The sequence below is a fragment of the Stegostoma tigrinum genome, chromosome 3 (assembly GCF_030684315.1).
Source record: "Stegostoma tigrinum isolate sSteTig4 chromosome 3, sSteTig4.hap1, whole genome shotgun sequence".
In the NCBI taxonomy this organism is placed as follows: domain Eukaryota; kingdom Metazoa; phylum Chordata; class Chondrichthyes; order Orectolobiformes; family Stegostomatidae; genus Stegostoma; species Stegostoma tigrinum.
The window spans coordinates 60,638,969-60,661,593 of record NC_081356.1 but is presented as its reverse complement, the minus strand read 5'-3'; the positions used below and the strand labels follow the sequence as shown (position 1 = coordinate 60,661,593).

The 22,625-nt window shown below is 41.8% G+C and overlaps 1 protein-coding gene across 4 annotated transcripts in view; it reads right to left on the bottom strand.

Annotated features, from left to right (window-relative positions):
- LOC125450989 (ubiquilin-1-like) overlaps window positions 1-22,193 on the bottom strand; it is a 52,531-nt gene extending 30,338 nt beyond the window's left edge. For all 4 annotated transcript variants that reach the window (XM_048527554.2, XM_048527555.2, XM_048527556.2 and 1 more), the window contains exons 1-2: window positions 21,828-22,193; window positions 218-369 (exon numbers count right to left, since the gene is read on the bottom strand). In XM_048527554.2, the coding sequence (XP_048383511.1) occupies window positions 218-369; window positions 21,828-21,944 (269 nt within the window). In that variant the 5' untranslated portion in view covers window positions 21,945-22,193. The remainder of the gene's footprint in view (window positions 1-217; window positions 370-21,827) is intronic.
- Window positions 22,194-22,625: the final 432 nt, after the last annotated feature.

Genomic DNA, 22,625 nt, shown 5'->3' with positions numbered 1-22,625 from the left:
TTTAAGTTCTATTTTAATGGGCGAATGCACATCACCTCAAATGTAGCAATTCTAAGCAGAACTGCACACAATAGGACAACAGAATTGCTTTGAAATGGAGGTATTAAGCACAAGTTATTTCAAACAGGTCTTCAGAAATCTAGGATTGTACTTCGATCAGCCAATTCACTTCCACTGTGTTTGAAATGAATTTTATATAGTGCAAATGCATATTTACCTGTTTTGAGTTTTGATAACTAAATGAACTGTTAGTCCATCTTGTATTCCATGCTGCGCAAGTGTGTCAACATCTTTAAGGATTTTTCCAGCAAATATTAGCACAAGTTGTTCTGGTTGTGCCTTGAATCGCTTTGATATATCTTCCTTGAACTAGTAAAAAATTAAAATAATTACTTTGGGAATAATAATCTTTAACAATCTAGCTGTTGTTTCAGACAAGTACAGATAAGTTCAGGCAGATCCTGGGATGCAAACAGATTCCATTCTTGGATCACTTGGCAAGTCAATTTGTACGCAAGAAAGGAAATAGAATCATAGAATCCCCACAATGTGGAAGCAGGCCATCAAGCCTGCACCAACCCTGTGTGTATTTTGTGTAAAGCATTGTTGCAGTCATGCTGGAAATGTGAAGTGACATTCTGGAATCTTACAGTAAATTATGAAGTGAACAATAAAGAAATTATATAACAATTCTGGAATTATGCATGTGATTTTATCATGCAACATGAACGCATTTAAATTATTGATTATACAATTGTGACAACTGTTGTCAGCACAAAGTGGTATGTAAAAGCACTGAGAAAAAGGAATTGAAAGAAAAACCAATCACCTTCACTAGGATTTGGATACACAGAACTAATATTATCTTAATCATTGTAGAAACTGGTTTTACTAGCTACCATGACCTAGGATTACAGGCAAATTTGAAATTTATTTATCAAAGAACACTACAGTGATAATAGCATGCTGCAGATTAACAGAGACTATATTGCTGAATAAATTTTATTAGTTCAGTGCTGCACTGGAAGTGGGGATGGTGTGAAGAAAAAGCATTATACATTCCAAAGGAGCTTGAAATTAGCACAAACTTACTAGTCTGAAGTTGTTATTTCCCATCCAAAAAAAAGGATAATTTAAGGATGATATATGCGAAGGTTATGAATTATGTCACTTGGAGCTATGGAAATACATTCAATGAAAACATGCACAACTTAAAATGTATGTGGAATTAGCACTAAACTGAAAATCAGTAATGACAATGATAAAGCCAGGTCAAGTAATAGTTAATACAAATAAAAAGCTGCAAGACGACATACACAAAGTCTAAAACACCTTGAAAATTGGAACAGCCATGCATCACAATGCCAACAATATAAAGAAGGTAAACATTTTAAACCGGAAAATAAGAAAAGTACTATTTGTAGAGTGCATACAGGAGATTAAAAGGAACATTTTCACATCAGCCAAGCACCGTGGACTGCAACATCTACTGCAGCATTAAACAGCTCATTATTCAACATCCCCCTCACTGTAGTCGTAATAGGGCTACAATGCCCATCCAGTTCTACAAATATAAATAAAAGTCAAAAAACTGCAGATGCTGTAAATCAGAAACAAAAACAGAAGTTGGTGGAAAAGCTCAGCAGGTCAGGCAGTATCTGTGAAGATAAATCACAATTAACATTTCAAGTCTAGTGACCCTTCCTCAGAACTGATGGTGGCTAGGAAAAATATTGGTTTAATCTGCAGAAGATGGAGTGGGGAGTGGGTAAGGAGTAAACAATAGGTGGGGATAGAGACAAGCAGTTGGACAAAGGAACAGATAACTATCTGGCAAGGAGGGTGAACAGCTGTTAATGGCTAACAACAAATAGTGTGTAGTGGTAGGCCCTGTGATAAAAAAGGCCTGATGGGAGGGGTAGGGGGCTAGGACATGGGGGGAGTTCACGCCTTCAATTATTTAATTCAATATTGAGTTTAAGAGGGCTGCAGGGTCCCCAAGCAGAAAGTGAGGTATTGTTCGAAAAGCTTGCGCTGAGCTTTGCTGAAACACTGCAGCAGGCCTGAGACAAAAGGCGCCAGCCAGGGAACAAGGTGGTGTGTTAAAGTGGCAGGCAATAGGAAGCTGAGTCATTTTTTGCAGACAGAACATAGATGTTCCACGAAGCAGTCACCCAATCTACGCTTTATTTCCCCAATGTACGGGAGACCACATTGTGAGCAACCAATACTAGATTATGTGAAATGCTGCTTCACCTGGAAGGTATGTTTGGGCCCTTGAATACTGAGGTGGTAAACGGGCATCCTATCTACCACATAGAAATCAACATTTTCCTAACTACCAGAGCATCACCAGACCCAAAATGCTGTTAACTCTGATTTCTCTTCACAGATGCCACCACCTGTTGAGCTTTTCCAGCAACTTCTGTTTTTGCTACAAATATAAAACAGCTCCCAGTTCACTGGAACTGAAGTTAAAATACAATCTTCTGCACTATTACCCATAACAAAATGAAAGCCTTCTTTACACATGGAATCTTATACTAATATTATTTGCATTTTCACAAAAACACATCAGTTTCCAAATTTAAATCCACCATGTGTCATTTCAATTTGTTCAAAGAATGAAAGAATCAATAGAGTGCCTGGTATTGTCTTAAACTAAATCAAAAAGTATCCCATCTTGTCAATCCTAGGTTGTTTCAAAGATTTCAAAATCAAAATAACCCCTGTAGAGGACACCCTAGGAATGAGCCTTGTAGTTTGTGCTTACTGACAACAAAAACACTTTGAACATAAATTTGGTGAAAAAAAAATACTTGCAGAAATTCGCACTGGGGCAATAGACAATTTAAACAAACGTCGAAATGCTATAATCTGCAGAGGTTCATCATTCTACAGTAAAGGCAAATTGCAGAAACCCAACAGAAACAGAAATAAGAACGAAGATTTTTGGCCAGTGATACCAATTCTTGCAGATCCAGTCTATAATAAATGTAGCAAAACCCCAAAATACCATGGACGTTGTAAATCAGAAACAAAAACAGCAGCTCTGAGGAAGAGTCACCAGACCTGAAACACTAACTGTGATTTCTCTTCAGATGCTGCCAGACCTGCTGAGCTTTTCCAGCAACTTCTGCAAAGTACATCAGACTGACAAACCAGAAACAAGTTCAAATTCCACTGTGGTAAGATGTGAAGTTAGATCTGCAGTCTGACTTGTGAACTCACTCCAGAAAAATATAATAGCAGTGCAGTTTCATAACAATCCAATTAGTTTGCTAATATCCTGAACATAATAAAAATAATAAACTCTGGAAATGCTGAGCAGATCAGACAGCAGCTTCAAAGCAGAAGTCAGTCAGGTGAACGTCAGGGATAAAACACCTTCTTTGGACCAATGATTCTGCTTACATGCTCTGGCCTATTAACAGCACTACTTGATTAACAATTGGTATTTTCTGCAGACAAGCAAGGTACACAATTATAAAAACAATTGCTAGAAGGCTACCATTCAGGGGTAACTGGAGTCAACAATAATAGCTTACCAACATTGTCGACATCCAGGGAGAACTTTAAATTATAAGTACTGCAATGCTGCCTCTCCCTTTTTGTATTTCATATCTGCCATTCGCTAGGTCTGTTTCCCCAATATGCTTTTGTTTGCCTATATTTCTGTACGCATTCAAGGAGAATGTGGGCAATTGTTTGCGGAGAGGATGAAATAAATAAATTCAACAGAAGATTTCAATGACAAAAAAAATTGGAAGAAACCAGAGGGGAGCATAAACAACAGCATGGACCAGTTGAGCTGAATATCTCATTAGTCAAGAATCTACCTGTGTGCTATTAAGGCAACAACTCACCCCCACTGCTCTTTGGGAAGGAATGTTCCAAAGATGCTCAAACCTCAAAAAAAATCATCATCTTAAACAGGAGATCCAGTAATTTAAACTGTGTCAATTAGTTCTAATCTCTCCCTCAGCAGCACACCAGCACCCCAAGCCCCAGTCATTTACGAGTCCGGATGACGGGGACCAACTTGATTTGATTTATTGTCACATGTACCCAAGTACAGTGAAAACCTTTGTTTGTGAGCAGTACACACAAACCATAGTAAGCAAGGACATACAGATTATAAAGGTGGAAAAAAAGAGAGCTTGGATTAAGTGAAGCATACAGGTTACGCAATGCAGGATGTTCATAAGGCAAGATCAGCGTTAACAAGATCAAGATTATTTGGAGTTAGACAGTCTATTCATCAGTCTAATAATGGTAGGGAAGAAGTTGTTCTTGAACCTGATGGTGCATGTGTTCAAGCTTCAGTATCTTCTGCATGATGAAGGAGGTAAGAAAGGATTACTGAGGTGGGATGGTTCTTTGATGATGTTGGCAGCCTTTCCGTGGCAATGAGAGGTTTAGATGGAGTCCATGAATGAGAGATTAGTTTCCATGATGAACTATGCACACAACCTTCTGCAGGTTTCTTGCATCCTCAACAGAATAGTTGTCCTACCAGGCCATTATGCACCCAAACTGTATGCTTTCTATGATGTAGCTGTAAAAATTGGTGGGGTCCTTATGGACATGTTAAAGTTCCTAAGCCACCTGAGGAAAATGAGGCACTGTTGTGCCTTCTTGACCATTGCATCTATGTGCGAAGTCAGATTCAGGTTGTCAGTTATCACCACCCCTGGGAACATGATGGTCTCAACCCTCCTGACCTCCACTCCATTACATGGTGGTGTGCGCGTGCTGGGGGGCAAGTTCTCCTTCTTTCTTTCCGAAGAGAATGATCATTTCTTTTGTTTTGCTGACATTGAGACGGAGGGTTTGCTATTATTGTACCATATCACCAAGCCCTCTATCTTGTAGAAGCATTAATTATTTTTCCATCCAAAATGTTGTAGAGGCTTTTCAGCATTTTGCTTTTGTTTCAGGTTTCCAGCTTCCACAATATTTAGTTTTCAGAAGTACTAATTAGCTGAGAATTGTTATGGAACATAGGATACTGCAGAGTTTGTTCTCTCTCTTCCCAAGCCCCACCTTCTTTCTGTAATCTTACTAAACTGTCTAATTGAGATCTGTCTCGAGGAGTGACAAGAATACACATGTAGGCACTCACTTTTTCCTCTTTACAGACAATTTATGACCCAGTACACACTTCAATGTTTTCTCTTTTTGTTATACAACCAAACTATTATTCTTGAAGTTTTAAACGATTTTAATTGCAGACTACCCTGAAGAGTTTCTAGTCTCAATCAGTGCTGACTAGAATTTCATCAGCATTGTCAGTTTCCCTTAGTCACTGCCGGCGGCCATGTTTCATGCACACATCTTTCTGTAGCATCTAGACCTCAGTCACGAGCCACTGGATGAAACATCAAAAGTGGGATTTTTCTCATCTGCGTGATTCAACTACTTGCTGCACGAAGTCACTGAACCACAAAACGGGCCTAGTTTTTACTGAAAACAACAACTGCAGGAGATCACAACGGGTCAGACAGCATCCATGGAGAGACAGAAAGCTAAATGTGGAGTTTGGATGACTCTTCAGAACTGATCTGAAGTGTGGAGGGGGCAGCATTTATGCTTTAGTTGGGGGGGATAGTCGTGGCGGTGATGGGGTGAGACTGCTGGTGGAGAAAAGATGTTGATAGTTCAGATTAAGTGATCTAAATGTTAGAATGGCAGAACAGGGGCATGCCTAACTACCAGACTTCAAAGAGAAAACAGTCACCCTAGGATGCAGGGAGGAGAGAGAGGACACAATGACTCAGAATGTAGCAAGTAAAACTAAAAGAAAGAGAATGGGAGTTGGTTCACAATTTAAAGCTGTTGATCTCAATATTGAGTCCAGAAGGCCATTAAAGTGCCTAGCCAAGTTTTTACCTTGTATGGTGCTTGGTTGATCCCAGTTTCAGGATTGTTAAAAATGCCTGTTTGGACATTTGGAAAATAAGAATTAGATTCTGTGGGAGTAATTTTCTATGGTCAAGTAAGTCACTTAAAAAACTCACTGAGGTTATAGGTGAATACTAACCATGAGTAAGAAGTTATAATGATATAAAGATATAGAGTCATTTAGCATGGAATCAGACCTTTCATTCTAAAATGTCCATTCTAAATCCAACCAGGTTTCCCAAACTGAATTAGTCGCATTTGCCTGAATTTGGCCCATGTCCCACTAAATGTTTCCAATTCACGTACTTGTCCAAATGTCTTTTCAGTGTTGTAATTGTACCCGCCTGTACCACATTCTCTGCCAATTCATTCCACATGTGCACCACTCAAATAAGTGGATAAAACTAGACATTGGATGCATTGAGGGTAGTTATTCAAAATTCCCTGAATTCTCAATGTTCCTGCAGTCTGGGAAACTTCAAATACACATCTGTCAAAGAACAAAAACGAAACAAAGGAGAAAACTGAACAGCAGTTAGCCCAATATCTGTCACTGGAAAAAAATTATAGATCCCATTTACTAAAAGAGGTGGTAGTAGCAGGGTATTTAGAAAATCACAATAACCAGCAGCTAAAATCAACAGTATTTACTGCCTATCCCCAGTTGCCCTTGAGAACCTGATGGCAAGCTGCGTTCTTGAAACACTGTAGTCTACATGCAGGTGGTTGAACCACAATGCCCTTAGGGAGGGAGTTCCAGGATTTTGACCCAGTGACAGTGAAGTAATGGCAATATAGCTCCAAGTCAGGACGGTGAATGGCTTGGAGGGAAACTTGAAAGTGATGGTGTCAACAAACTTGAGACTTTCCCTCATACTTGGTACAATACGTTCAGGTTTTAAGTCTGCACATTAAGCATCAAGACACTCATACTGAATTTCATAATCTGTTTAGTCATCTCAGTCAGGGGCAGGTTACTTGGTTATAGTTCCAAAAATGTCCCTCAATCCTTAAATCTTGCAACATGTTCTTACTATAGTAAGAAGTCCAAATATCAACAAAGTTCAGAACAGAATATAGCACTTACTCCATGACAACTGTTCAAAGCAAGTCGGATCCATCCACAAATAACATTTAATTGTGCCAAAATAATACTCATCCAACAGCATATTTCACTAGTCACCAGCTCTGATTTGCCATTGTCAGTTTCTATTTATTTATAAACAATCATACTTATCTCAAAATATTTCATGCAATGAATTACTGCAAAACAGGAGCTAAAATATTGGAATCAATACAATAACACAGATGGGCATATATTTGTATGCCACCATTCACGACCTCATGATGTCATCCCAAAGCACCTTATGGTCAATAAAGTACTTTGGAAATGTGCCAATTTTTATGATGTAGGAATGGAGCACGTGTATTCGACATTAAAGCATCAGAGCCTTAGTCGAGTAACAGCGCTCACCTGTTAGTAGATTGTGGGTTCAAGTACAATTCCAATTTCAAAAAAGAGAGCATACAAACTAGATACTTCAGTGCTGAACTGAGGAAGTGTTGAAATGTAGGAGGTGTCATCTTTCAGACAGGATATTAAACAGAATCCTATCTGAAAAGGGAGCAGAGGCATTTTCCCGACATTGTGGTCAGTATTCATCTCTGAACCAACAAAAAAAAAATCAAAAACTATTCCTGGAGAAACTTTATACAGACACTTTATCTTCCTCAGCTTTTCTAAAGTTACACAAGACAAGAACCCCACAGAAAGTCACTTGGTGCTCAGTTAAAATGAAGAGCTCAAAATGTTCAAAAGTGGAGTTGAATGAACAATTAGTAGAACAGACTAAGAAAGTGAACAGTCTACAGTCCTAGCTACTTTTGAGAAGATTTGTAGCTCAGGTTGAGGTTCTGGATGTGAGTTTGCTCGCTGAGCTGGAAGGTTAGTTTTCAAACGTTTACAGTCTACAGTCCCTGTATTTGTCTGTTCCTATACAGTTAGCTAGTGTATTCAGCAGCATGCCTCCTTACCAGGGTACTAAGCCTCAAAAACTGTGAAACATTTACCTTAAACTGAGGAACACCTACAACACAATCCAGACTATAAATAGAATACTGTCCCTTTGATTACAAGATATAAACATTTCAACTACTTGCAAGCAACGGGCATGACAGTAGGCAAACTACACAGTAATTCTCTGTACATTACACCTCATAAGGGGGAGATAAAAATATACAATCACCCTTTTATTACATCTATGTCAAGGTGACAACCACAGCAATTAAAAGCAGAGTAGCAAAAACATTTATCAGATTTTCTCTTACAATCTCATTGACTGCAGGCACAACACAAATGATTTTAAGAATAAACTGCAAGAGGATGACTAAAAAAAACAAAAAAAGGACCTATTACAGGACCGTAAGAGTAATCTGTGCATGGAGGCAGAGGATATTGGCACTGTTACTACATAACAAAAGGAAGTATTAAAGGGATTTAATATCTTTGTAGATGAATAAATCATATAGACATGAAATGCATTCTAAACGGACAAAGGTAAAACTCCTTACCATAAGTTTCTCATCATCTTTGATAATAGGTGTTGTGCCAGAGGTCTCTTGTACAGCATATTTACTGTGTGGATGTGACTGTCAGTGGCCAGGTCAATTATTTTTCCCATTCCTTAATTAACTAGGAAGATGATGGTGAATCACCTTCTTGAACCATAGTCCAGATGGTTTGGTCTCAGTGTTACCAGGAATTTAATGTTGGACCATTGTTTAAAAAGAAAGGAATAGACAATAATTACAAACCCAGATTTGGGAGATGGGGTATATCACTGAAAGTTGAGGGAATCTGAATTTAGAAAGATAAATCAGTTCCAAACCCTTGCAATTTTCCTCTGGAAAGTCATGTTCAATTAAACTGATTGAATTTTGAAGTGGTGAAGAGGAGGGTTGATGTTGGCCAAGGCTTTTAAATATCCACCACGGCAAGATGGTAAATTGGATACGAGATTTGTCAAGCGGCAGGAAGTAAAGTGTAATTATTGACAGATGCAATTGAAAGGCTGTTTCAAGCTGGGTTCCTTACTTTTTGTGGTATATATCAATGATTTCGAATGGACGGCAGGGGATTGCAAATTATACACACGATGTCAGTGGGTGACTGGTGAGACAGACTGCATACATAACTGTGCATAGAACTGGTCATCTTATTTAAATGATGAGTATAAATGCATTAGAAGCAGTTCATAGAAGTTTTATTAAACTAACATCTGAGAGGGTGGGCAGGCTAGACTTGGACCCAATGGAGTGTACAAAGCGGTTCAAAGTCACAGTCATAGAACTATACAGCATGGAAACAGACCTTTCAGTCCAACTTGTCTATGCTAATCAGATATCCCAAATTAATCCAGTCACATTGGTCAATATTTGGCCCATATGCGTCTAAACCCTTCCTATTCATATTCCCTATCTAAAGGTTTTTTAAATGTTGTAACTGAATCAGCCTCCACCACTTCCTCTGGCAGCTCAGTCCATACAAACACCACCCTCTGCGTGAAAAAGCTGCCCCCTGGGTCTCACTTATAACTTTCCCTTCTCACCTTAAACCTGTGCCCTCCAGATTTGAACACCACCACCACAAGGGAAAGACCTTGGTTATTTACCTTATCGATGCCCTCACGTTTTTATAAGCTTCGAGAAAGTCACACTTCAGCCTCGAAAGCTCCAGGGAAAATAGTCCTACTCAGCCTCTCCCTATAGCTCAAACCCTCTGACATCGTCAACATCCTTGTAAATCTTTTCTGAACCCTTTCAAGTTTCACAACATCCTTCGTATAGCAGGGAGGCCAGGACGCAATGCGGAATTCCAAAAGTTCCCTAACCACAGAAACATGATCTCCCAACTCCTACACAATGCACTGACCAAATCAAGGCAGGCATAATAAATTCCTTCTTCACTATCCTGTCTATCAGCAACTCCACTTTCAAGGAACTATTGAAGATGCACTCCAAAGTCTCTTCGTTCAGCAACACTCCTCAGGACATTACCATTAAGTGTGCAAGTCTTGCCCTGATTTTGCTTTCCAAAATAAATGCAGCACTTCATTTATTTAACTTCAATGCCATCTGCCACTCCTCAGTCCATTAGTCCATCTGATCATATTACTCTGAGATAATCCTTCCTCAAAAGACTCAAGCTGATTAGACACTATTTCCAATGCACAAAACCACGCAGACTATCCTTAATCAGGCCTTGCTTTTCCAAATAAATGTAAATCCTGTCCCTCGGGATTCCCTGTAGCAACTTGCCCACCACAAATGTCAGGCTCACCAGTCTACAGTTCACTGGCTTTTCCTTACCGCCTTTCTTAAATAGTGGCACGTTAGACAACCTCCAGTCTTCCTGCACCTCACTTGTGGCTATCGATGGCACAAATATCTCAGCAAGGGGCCCAGCGTTCACTCCCCTTGCTTCCCACAAAGGTCTAGGGTACATTGATCAGGTCATGGGGATGTATGCACCTTTATGCATTTTAAGACATCCAGCACCTTTCCTCTGTAAGATGGTCATTTTTCATTATGTCACTATTTATTTCCCCATGTTCTCTATCTTCCATATCCTTCTCCACAGTAAACACTGATGCAAGATTCTCGTTTAGTATCTTCCCCCATCTCCTGTGGTTCCATACACAGGCAGCCTTGCTGATCTTTAATGGGCCCTATGTTCTCCATATATTACCCTTTTGTCATAAATATATTTGTAGAATCCCTTTGGAATCTCCTTAACCCTATTTGCCAAAACTATCTTATCCCCTTTTTTTGCAGTCCTGATTTCCCCCTTGAATATACTCCTACTGCCTTTATACTCTTCCAAGGATTCACTGGATCTCTGCTCTCTATACCTGACATATGCTTCCTCCTTATTCCTGATCAAAACATCAGTTTCTCTAGTCACCATTCCCTACACCCACAAGCCTTGCCCCTCACCCTAACAGGAACATACTGTCTCTGGGCTCTTTCATTTTTGAAGGCTTCCCATTTTCCAGCTGTCCCTTTAACTGCAAACATCCACTCCCAATTAACTTCTTGCCTCGTGTCATCAAAATTAGCCTCCCTCCAATTTAGAATCTTAACTTTTAGATCCGGTCTATCCCTTACTATCGTTAGTTTTAAAACTAACAGTATTATGGTCATTGGCCCCATCGTATTTCCCTACTGACACCTCAGTCACCTGCTCTGCCTTATTTCCCAACAGTAAGTCAAGTTTCTAAACTTCTCTAATAGGTACATCCACATACTGAATCAGGTAATTTTCTTGTACATACTTAAATTCTTTTCCATCCAAGCCTTTAACACTATGACAGTCCCAGTCGGTGTTTGCTAAGTTAAAATCCCTTACCATTACCACCCTATTGTTCTTACAGATAACAGATCGCTTTACAAATTTTTTCTTAATTTCCTGCTGACTTTTTTTTGGGGAGGGGGGAAATCTACAGTACAATCCCAATTAAGTGATCATTCCTATCCTATTTCTCAGTTGCACCCAAATAACTTGCCTGGTCGAACTCCTAGCAATATCCTCTCTAAATACACCCATAACACTATCCCCAATCAAAAAATGCCACTTTCCCTCTTCTCTTACCTCCCTTTCTACCTATAGCACCTATACTCTGAAACATCAAGCTGCCAATCCTGTCCACCCCTAAGCCACGTCATTGTTGTGACATCCCAGTCCCATGCTCCCAATCATGCCCCGAGTTCATCTACCTTACCTATTAGGCCTCTTGCATTAAAAAAAACACAGTTGAATTTATCAGTCCTACCTCGTTCTCTGCTTTGTTCCTGCCTGCCCTGACTGCTCGGCTTGCTCTTTTCCCCCAACTGCGCCGGTCTCAGACTGATCTCTTTCCTCACTATTGGCATGGTTCCCAACCTCCTCCCCCGACCCCCCTTACTAGTTTAAATCCTCCTAAGCAGCCCTAGCGAATCCGCCTGCCAGTTTATTTGTCCTTTTCCAATTCAGGTCCAATCCGCGCTTCTTATAAAGATCACTTCCACTCCAGAACAGATTCCAATGATCCAAAAATGTGAATCTTTCTCCCTTGTACCAATTCCCCAGCCACACTTTCATATGCTCTATCCTCCTACTCCTACCCTCACTAACTCTTTACACCAGGAGTAATCCAGATATTACTATCCAAAAACATCCTTTCTAAACTCCTGCCTAACTTCCCATATTCTCTCCTCAAAATCTCATCCTTTTCTCTTCCTACATCATTTGTACACGTTGAAACTACAACTTTCTCTTGGACCCTCTCCCCTTTGAGAATATTCCACACCCTCGCCAAGATATCCTTTATCTTGGCACCAGGGAGGCAACGCACCATTCTGATGTCTCACTGCCGGCTGCAGAAACGTGGGTCTGCACTTCTGACTAGACAGACTTGATTGTAACAAAATTCAAAAGGGCTTGCCAGGTAGCTAGGGAGAGGATGTTTCCTCAAAGAATCTAGATCACAGATTTCAAATAAACATTCGGCAAAATATTTTCTCTAAGAGGGTTGACTGCCTTTGGAATTTTCTTCCTAAAAAGGTGGTGGTTAATTATTTTTATGGCAAAGGTGGATAAGTTCGCAAGTATGGAACCGAAATCTTGACAGACAGGAACATAGATTTAAAGTTACAATCAGATCAGCCATGACCTTATTTAGGAGAGGAGAGCAAGTTCAAGGGGCTGAATGCCCTACAAATGTTTCTGATTCATGTGTTTATATATATGCATCCTTTGGTTGACAGTTTCATGACAAGGGAGCATTGACTTAGACAAAGTTAACAGTTTAAAGGAAATTTTTGAAAAACATCATTTTCATCCAGAGAGGCTGGCAGGAATCCAGAACTCAGTGCCTGAGGGAACCCTCATGCCATTTAAAAAGGATTGGGGATATGCAGTTGAAGTGCCATACTACAAGGATGTGAATTGAGAGCTGAAATGTTGGATTAGGCTGGGTAGCTGATACAGACACAACACAGCCTCCTCATGTGCAGTAAGCAAATTGTAGGAATACTTGTCAAATGGGTTTTTCAACATTAGTACATAATTGTGAGAGAAACAAAATTATTTTTAATTGCATTTGTGTAGAGTCTGTGTGGTAATTTTACTTTTTATCTTTCCCTCATAGCAGTTCACACTCAGATTCTGTTAACACAATGAATTCTTTTCTTTATTTCCTGCAAAGTCAACAAGATTTCAACAAATTCATTTGAAATTAAAGTTCCTGAGCTCTTCGCGTTAACAATAACTCCCTTTTGATTGTACCAAATTTCAGGATTCCATGTTTACTGAAAGGCTTAAGCAAGTCAACAAGTTGTACAGTTTGACTAAACATGCACTACCAACTGAAAAAGTAGCTGCATGTACAGTACTGTCTTACCTGGAATTAGGTTACAACACGCAATATTTAGCGTGCACTTAAAATGTTCGTTGTAGAACAGAGCCCTGCACATTGTTTAGAAGATCACAGGTGTCATGCAAGTATTCCCCAAGTAATTGTTCATATTCTTAAACACAGAGAACAGCTGAGTCGCTGAAACTACTTTTGGTATTCCAGTTATTGACACAATAATCAGCACAGTAATGAACGTGCAAGAAAAAGGCAGCTTGGATAGTTAGGGTTTAAATCTTCAGCTATTCAGTATATCTTTAGTGTATCGTCTTAAAAATAATTCATAATGACATCAAGTCATTTTACTTTCTATATTTGAACAGAAACATTCTTCTGATTACAGCAACAGCAAACCAAAGGCCCAAAGGATAATCTCATGTTGCATAGTGCAAAATTGCATGCATGGCCCAATTCAATTTGTATAGTGTAACAATTTGAGACCTGAAATCAGGTAATCATCTGAAGACAGGTAATCATCTGCAGTGTACCAAAATACCACAGACAGCCCCCTCAATCCCACAGAAATATACATAGTTATACATAGAGTGAGGAGCATCAATCCTGCAGCACAATGAGGAAGCAGGTCTCCGTGAAGTACCAAAGCTGGTATGGAGATTGAACCCTCATCAGTGGCATGATTCTACATCGCACTAACATCTGGTCAACTGAGCAAAACAACCTGATTGTTCAATTGCTGAAGCACCGATGATGTGCACTTACTTACCACAGTTTTTTTATTTCTGAAAAGTAAATTATGCAGATGTTCCAAACCATAAATTTATGGATCTACAATTAAATGTAAGTGTGACATTGGTCGCAAGTTAATGTATTTTAAAAGCACCCAACGTACAGGACTAATACAATATTCAAAGATGACATGATTCATTAATGAATTAAATTCAGATTCTGCCCAAATACAAGCACAATCCACATTATTATTAAACTGGGCAATGTAAAATGTTCGCCAAATGAGCAAATACACTGGGCACATCATAAGATAATTTCTAACCCAAGCAATTTTCACGTGCACTTCAACATTAGATGTTTGTCATCGCACACAATCAGGAAAGATATATTCTCAAAAATACCGCACAACTGCATAATAAAAACTATTAACTTACATTTGGGCTCATCTATTTAAAAAGTGTCATAAAACAAAAGACAAAAGATCTGAGAATACTCAAAACAGAACATAGAATAGTACAGCACAGAACAGGCCCTTCAGCCCATGATGTTGTGCCGACCATTGATCCTCATGTATGCACCCTCAAATTTCTGTGACCATATGCATGTCCAGCAGTCTCTTAAATGACCCCAATGACCTTGCTTCCACAACTGCTGCTGGCAACGCATTCCATGCTCTCACAACTCTCTGTGTAAAGAACCCGCCTCTGACATCCCTTCTATACTTTCCTCCAACCAGCTTAAAACTATGACCCCTCGTGTTAGCCATTTCTGCCCTGGGAAATAGTCTCTGGCTATCAACTCTATCTATGCCTCTCGTTATCTTGTATACCTCAATTAGGTCCCCTCTCCTCCTCCTTTTCTCCAATGAAAAAAGTCCGAGCTCAGTCAACCTCTCTTCATAAGATAAGCCCTCCAGTCCAGGCAGCATTCTGGTAAACCTCCTCTGAACCCTTTCCGATAATAGGGCGACCAGAACTGGACGCAGTATTCCAAGTGCGGTCTAACCAAAGTTTTATAGAGCTGCAACAAGATCTCACGACTCTTAAACTCAATCCCCCTGTTAATGAAAGCCAAAACACTATATGCTTTCTTAACAACCCTGTCCACTTGGGTGGCCATTTTAAGGGATCTATGTATCTGCACACCAAGATCCCTCTGTTCCTCCACACTGCCAAGAATCCTATCCTTAATCCTGTACTCAGCTTTCAAATTCGACCTTCCAAAATGCATCACCTCGCATTTATCCAGGTTGAACTCCATCTGCCACCTCTCAGCCCATCTCTGCATCCTGTCAATGTCCCGCTGCAGCCCACAACAGCCCTCTATACTGTCAACGACACCTCCAACCTTTGTGTCGTCTGCAAACTTGCTGACCCATCCTTCAATCCCCTCATCCAAGTCATTAATAAAAATTACAAACAGTAGAGGCCCAAGGACAGAGCCCTGTGGAACACCACTCACCACTGACTTCCAGGCAGAATATTTTCCTTCTACTACCACTCACTGTCTTCTGTTGGCCAGCCAATTCTGTATCCAGGCAGCTAAGTTCCCCTGTATCCCATTCCTCCTGACCTTCTGAATGAGCCTACCATGGGGAACCTTATCAAATGCCTTACTGAAGTCCATATACACCACATCCACAGCTCGACCCTCATCAACTTTTCTAGTCACATCCTCAAAGAACTCGATAAGGTTTGTGAGGCATGACCTGCCCCTCACAAAGCCGTATTGACCGCATTTGATCAAGCCATGCTCTTCCAGATGGTCATAAATCCTATCCCTCAGAATCCTTTCTAACACCTTGCAGACGACAGACATGAGGCTTACTGGTCTGTAATTGCTGGGGATTTCCCTATTTCCTTTCTTGAAGAGAGGAATTACATTTGCCTCTCTCCAGTCCTCAGGTACGGCTCCAGTGGAGAGCGAGGATGCAAAGATCCTCGCAAGTGGCGAAGAAATTGCATTTCTCGCTTCCCAAAGCAGCTGAGGACAAATCTGGTCCGGGCCTGGCGACTAGTCAATCTTAATGTTTGACAAAATTTTCAGCACATCAGCTTCCTCTATCTCTATCCATTCCAGCATGCACACCTGCTCTTCAAAGGTTTCATTCACTACAAAGTTCGTTTCTTTCGTAAAGACAGAAGCAAAAAACTCATTTAGGGCTTCCCCTACCTCCTCAGACTCCACACACAAGTTCCCTATGCTATCCCTGATCTGAAACAAAAACATAAAAATGCTGGAGAAACTCAGCAGATCTGGCAGCATCTGTGGAGAGAAAGCAGAGTCAATGTTTCGGGTCCAGTGACCCTTCAAAGTTGCTTTGAATGCTGACATGCGCATTGCTCGCAGAAATACAAACCATAAAACTACTTCAAATGCTTCTTATAACTATTATAAAAAGTTGAAGATTTATCAAATGTTGTCAAATCAATAAAACACAAGTTGCCATTACAACTGAAGATAAATTTCTAAACAGTAACTATGGCAAACAAATTCTCTTGGTAGACAAACAAGAGGCTAGAAGAAGTTAGCAGGCCAAACAGCAGTCAACATTTTGGGTATTACCCTTCTTTGAAATATTCTAGCGTATCAAAATATTTTACATTATTTCATATATTGTACTGATAAAAACATTCTCTAGAAGTAATAGCCATCAAACCGATTCAGCCAGCTTCCAAACAATATGCATAGCTGCCATTTAAATCTGATATCCAATTAAACATATGAATACTTCCCAGGGAATTGAACAATATTACTTGTAATCAATCAAGGTTAAATGCAAAATGTACAACAATGCCAACAGCAATTTCATTGCACATGACAATATTGTATTCAAGAACCTTAACACTGATTTGGAACCTCTAGCAATGATTTTGCAATCTATTCTGCTAGTCCTTTTAAATTTATCAGCATTCCAGATTTATTTACAGCTTTAAAAAAAAGATTATTCCAGCAATACAAGGAAATAGAAACAGTGCTTGTAATCGGTTTGCTCTTGGCCCTTTCTCAGTTCATCTGCTGTTGAAATTCCCTTCCATGTCATTTTACCTGTAGGATCAACTACCTTAACACATTTAAGTCATACAGATATACAGCATAGAAATAGACCCTTCCGTGCAACTCGTCAATGCCAAAAAATCCTATCTAAATCTAGTGCTATTTGCCACATATCCCTCCAACCCCTTCCTTTTTATGTTCCCATCCAGATGCTTTTTAAAATGTTGTAATTGTACCTGCCTCCACCACTTTCTCTGGCAGCTCATTCCATACACACACTACCCTCTGCGTGAAAAAAGTTGCCCTTTAGGTTCTCTCTTATATCCATCTCCTCTTAAACCTATGCCCTCTAGTTTTGGGCTTCCCCCACCCCTGGAAAAAGACCTTGCCTATTTACACTATTGATTCTCCTCATGATTTTTTTCAAACCTCTTTAAGGTCACCCCTCAGCCTCCGACAGTGCAGGGAAAATAGCCCCAGCTTATCCAACTTCTCTCATGAGCTCAAACCCTCCAACCGGGCAACATCTTTGTAAACTTTTTCTGAACCCTTTCAGGTTTCACTCCATCTTTCCAAAGGATTGCTAACTAATCTCCCGTATTCCATTCCCAGTAAGCCCGAGACCATCCAAATCTCTGCTGGAGAGATAACAGGAACAGCAGATGCTGCAGGATCCAAAGATAACAAAAAGTGTGAAGCTGGATGAACACAACAGGCCAAGCAGGATCTCAGGAGCACAAAAGCTGACGTTTCGGGCCTAGACCCTTCATCAGATGAAGGGTCTAGGCCCGAAACGTCAGCTTTTGTGCTCCTGAGATGCGGCTTGGCCTGCTGTGTTCATCCAGCTTCACACTTTGTTATCTTGAAATCTCTGCTGGATTGTGTCTTAACTTGCAGCAAGCCCCTCTGAACTTCTATTTGCTGACCTAAAGTGGCTCCCAGAGAAACAACATCATGACTACGTAATTTGCAACCTTGTTTTCAAATCCTTTCATAGTCATTTGTCTTTCACGTACTTGCTGGCTTTTTTGTATTCACAGTTACAATGCTGCTACTATTGGTGGCTGTGTCTTCTACTGCCTTAGCCTCAAGCTCTAGAATTCTGAATCCACACCTCTCCATTTCACTTTCCTGCCCCAAGACACTTCTTAAAACCCTTCTCTGATTTAGCTTTAGCTATCTGACATATCATCCTATGTGGCTCAATGTCATAGCTGTTTTATACAAGTTTTGTTGTAACCAATAAATTCAAGTACTTTGGTCATCTTGGAGAAGCTCCTGAGATACTGCTATGATCCCTAACATCCTGGGACTCCAGCTGGAAAATGCACCTTAAATTCTGAAGAAAATTCTCAAATGATGGCAAACGGATCAAACGAGTGGCTAATTAAAAGTAACTGCTTACCTTACAGGTATTGGACATGTCCCATCTATATTCCATTCTCAAAGGAAGCAAAGCCCAAATTACAAACTGCAAACAAAGCTGAAGCAAATTCTATTTAAACCACTGATAATATTATCACTGCTTTTGGGCACCAGACAATCAATTCAAAAGAATAAATCATCCACACAAGCAAACAGAAAGAGAAATCATTCCACATAATAACCAATACAAATTAGCAAACACAAACAAATAAAGTCATAAAATAAACATAAAAACAAATCGCCGAGGCCAGACGCCAACTCTCCGACACCACCTCCTACCGCCTCCTCGATCATGACCCCACACCCGAGCACCAAACCATCATCTCCAACACCATTCATGACCTCATCACCTCAGGGGACCTCCCACCCACAGCCTCCAACCTCATTGTTCCCCAACCCCGCACGGCCCGTTTCTATCTCCTTCCCAAAATCCACAAACCTGCCTGCCCTGGTCGACCCATCGTCTCAGCCTGCTCCTGCCCCACCGAACTCATCTCCACCTATCTGGACTCCATTTTCTCCCCTTTGGTCCAGGAACTCCCCACCTATGTCCGTGACACCACCCACGCCCTCCACCTCCTCCAGGACTTCCAATTCCCTGGCCCCCAACACCTCATATTCACCATGGACGTCCAGTCCCTGTACACCTGCATTCCGCATGGAGATGGCCTCAAGGCCCTCCGCTTCTTCCTGTCCCGCAGGCCCGACCAGGCCCCCTCCACCGACACTCTCATCCGCCTAGCGGAACTCGTCCTCACACTCAACAACTTCTCTTTTGACACCTCCCACTTCCTACAGACTAAGGGGGTGGCCATGGGCACCCGCATGGGCCCCAGCTATGCCTGCCTCTTTGTAGGTTACGTGGAACAGTCCATCTTCCGCACCTACACAGGCCCCAAACCCCACCTCTTCCTCCGGTACATTGATGACTGTATCGGCGCCGCCTCTTGCTCCCCAGAGGAGCTCGAACAGTTCATCCACTTCACCAACACCTTCCACCCCAACCTTCAGTTCACCTGGGCCATCTCCAGCACATCCCTCACCTTCCTGGACCTCTCAGTCTCCATCTCAGGCAACCAGCTTGTAACTGATGTCCATTTCAAGCCCACCGACTCCCACAGCTACCTAGAATACACCTCCTCCCACCCACCCTCCTGCAAAAATTCCATCCCCTATTCCCAATTCCTCCGCCGCATCTGCTCCCACGATAAGACATTCCACTCCCGCACATCCCAGATGTCCAAGTTCTTTAAGGACCGCAACTTTCCCCCCACGGTGATTGAGAACGCCCTTGACCGCGTCTCCCGCATTTCCCGCGACACATCCCTCACACCCCGCCCCCGCCACAACCGCCCCAAGAGGATCCCCCTCGTTCTCACACACCACCCTACCAACCTCCGGATACAACGCATTATCCTCCGACACTTCCGCCATTTACAATCCGACCCCACCACCCAAGACATTTTTCCATCCCCACCCCTGTCTGCTTTCCGGAGAGACCACTCTCTCCGTGACTCCCTTGTTCGCTCCACACTGCCCTCCAACCCCACCACACCCGGCACCTTCCCCTGCAACCGCAGGAAATGCTACACTTGTCCCCACACCTCCTCCCTCACCCCCATCCCAGGCCCCAAGATGACATTCCACATTAAGCAGAGGTTCACCTGCACATCTGCCAATGTGGCATACTGCATCCACTGTACCCGGTGCGGCTTTCTCTACATTGGGGAAACCAAGCGGAGGCTTGGGGACCGCTTTGCAGAACACCTCCGCTCAGTTCGCAACAAACAACTGCACCTCCCAGTCGCAAACCATTTCCACTCCCCCTCCCATTCTCTTGATGACATGTCCATCATGGGCCTCCTGCACTGCCACAATGATGCCACCCGAAGGTTGCAGGAACAGCAACTCATATTCCGCCTGGGAACCCTGCAGCCATATGGTATCAATGTGGACTTCACCAGTTTCAAAATCTCCCCTTCCCCCACTGCATCCCTAAACCAGCCCAGTTCATCCCCTCCCCCCACTGCACCACACAACCAGCCCAGCTCTTCCCCCCCACCCACTGCATCCCAAAACCAGTCCAACCTGTCCCTTCCTCCCACCCCAAGCCGCACCCCCAGCTACCTACTAACCTCATCCCACCTCCTTGACCTGTCCGTCTTCCCTGGACTGACCTATCCCCTCCCTACCTCCCCACCTATCTTCTTTACTCTCCATCTTCGGTCCGCCTCCCCCTCTCTCCCTATTTATTCCAGTTCCCTCCCCCCATCCCCCTCTCTGATGAAGGGTCTAGGCCCGAAACGTCAGCTTTTGTACTCCTGAGATGCTGCTTGGCCTGCTGTGTTCATCCAGCCTCACATTTTATTATCTTGGAATCTCCAGCATCTGCAGTTCCCATTATCTCAAATAAAGTCATGCTTGTTTACAATGTTCAATACTGGAGGAACAAACAGCTTCTGAAAACAAAATATTCTAAATATTTTCAAGCCACACCAAGCGGCTGCTCTACCCGAGCGAATCGAGTTAAAGACAATCGCTTCCTATTTTTCCCCAGTTTCACAACACCTAATCACTACTGCCACAATGAAAGAACGCACACATTTTGCACTCCTATTACTATGCCTTAAATGACTATTCTTTCAGCCACTACCCCTGTAACCTGGTCTACGTAAATCCACAAAATGTCTTATTTCATAAAATTTCAGTTCTTTTCAATTGCCTACATACCCTCAACACTGAACTGTTCAGTTGCATTAAAGACATCTCAAAGCCAAATTAATAAGAAACGCTTTGGAAATAGAAAACAAAAGTCAATCGCAATACCTGAGGGCAAACTCTAAAGCAATAATATGGCTCAGCAAAAATGATTTACGCGAGTAGCTTGTGTGAAGGCTAACCGCAACGTATGAATAAAACGTGTGGGTTACTATGGTACACACTCACTTGGCTGTGAAACCTGAAACAGGTTACAACTACAATGACTAGTACACAGCCCAACATCACATCAGGACATGTTCGCAAAGTCCTGCTCACAATGCTGCGTACGTCAAAAATTACAACTAACGCTTAACATTAACTTGCTGGGTACTGTAGGAACCACCTCGACTGCTAAACGTTAAACTGCTCGGGCTGATGATGTGGCGATGTCTAAAAGCCTGAGGTGACACAGCAGTGCCTGAACATTTAGGGGAATCGTCCCAGCCTTATCTGAGTTCAGCCAGAAAAGCTCGGGACATGACTGACAACGTTAAGGGTGGCCGCCAGGCCGCCCGAGATGCTCTGAGATCCCCGGCTCCTGCTTACGATGACACAGTGCGGTGGGGGACAGTGTTAGCCGGTGCGGGTCCCTAACGCACTCGCCTCTTTAACGGTGCAGTCCTGCGCCAGCTCGAATTCCTCTTTGTCTTTCGGAGTCTTGACAGTAACCCGGATGATTCTGGTTCCAGTTCTAGAACACATCTCCCCGTTCTCCGCCATCCTCGAGCTGTCTGTCAGCCAACGGCCGCTTCCTCGTTGCACCACGGCACCATGGGTAATCTGCTCTCTCTCTACACACGCACACACACATAAAGGAAGGCCGTCAAATATTGAAACAGTAATTCTCAGAGCCGGACAGTCGCCGTACCATTTTAAAAATAATATTTGTTTCTCAAAAACCTATATGGCTGACTTGTGGCATTTCACACTTGTCTCTCCACTAAGGGATGACGTTGCAAAAGGAACTTACTAGAGCCGGAAACGGAAATAGATGGAGCGTGGCTCTTGTCGAGATTGTGATGAGTAGACAGTCGAGTGTGATATTGAGTCATTGTGTACTGCATGTAGTCGTATCTTGGTGTAGGATTAAAGTCGTACGTTAATCTGTTTCCTTTTATGAAGTAATTTTTTAAAAAAATTCAGTAAAACAAACTTTTCCATTGTTTTACATGTTCAGAAGACAGTAGGTTCTGTAAAGAACAATGGATTTAGACATGTTAAGTGTTGCAAATTTTATCCCAATACATATACTTAAAAACATTAATTAACGTGTTTCTAGTTGCTATTTCAACTGCTTAGATCTGACTTAAAAAATAATAGCAACTGAACTCACTAGCATATTTCTAAGTAAATGTCTATGTCTTGTAATGATCATGGTTGGAGTGTGCACTTGCTTTCTGG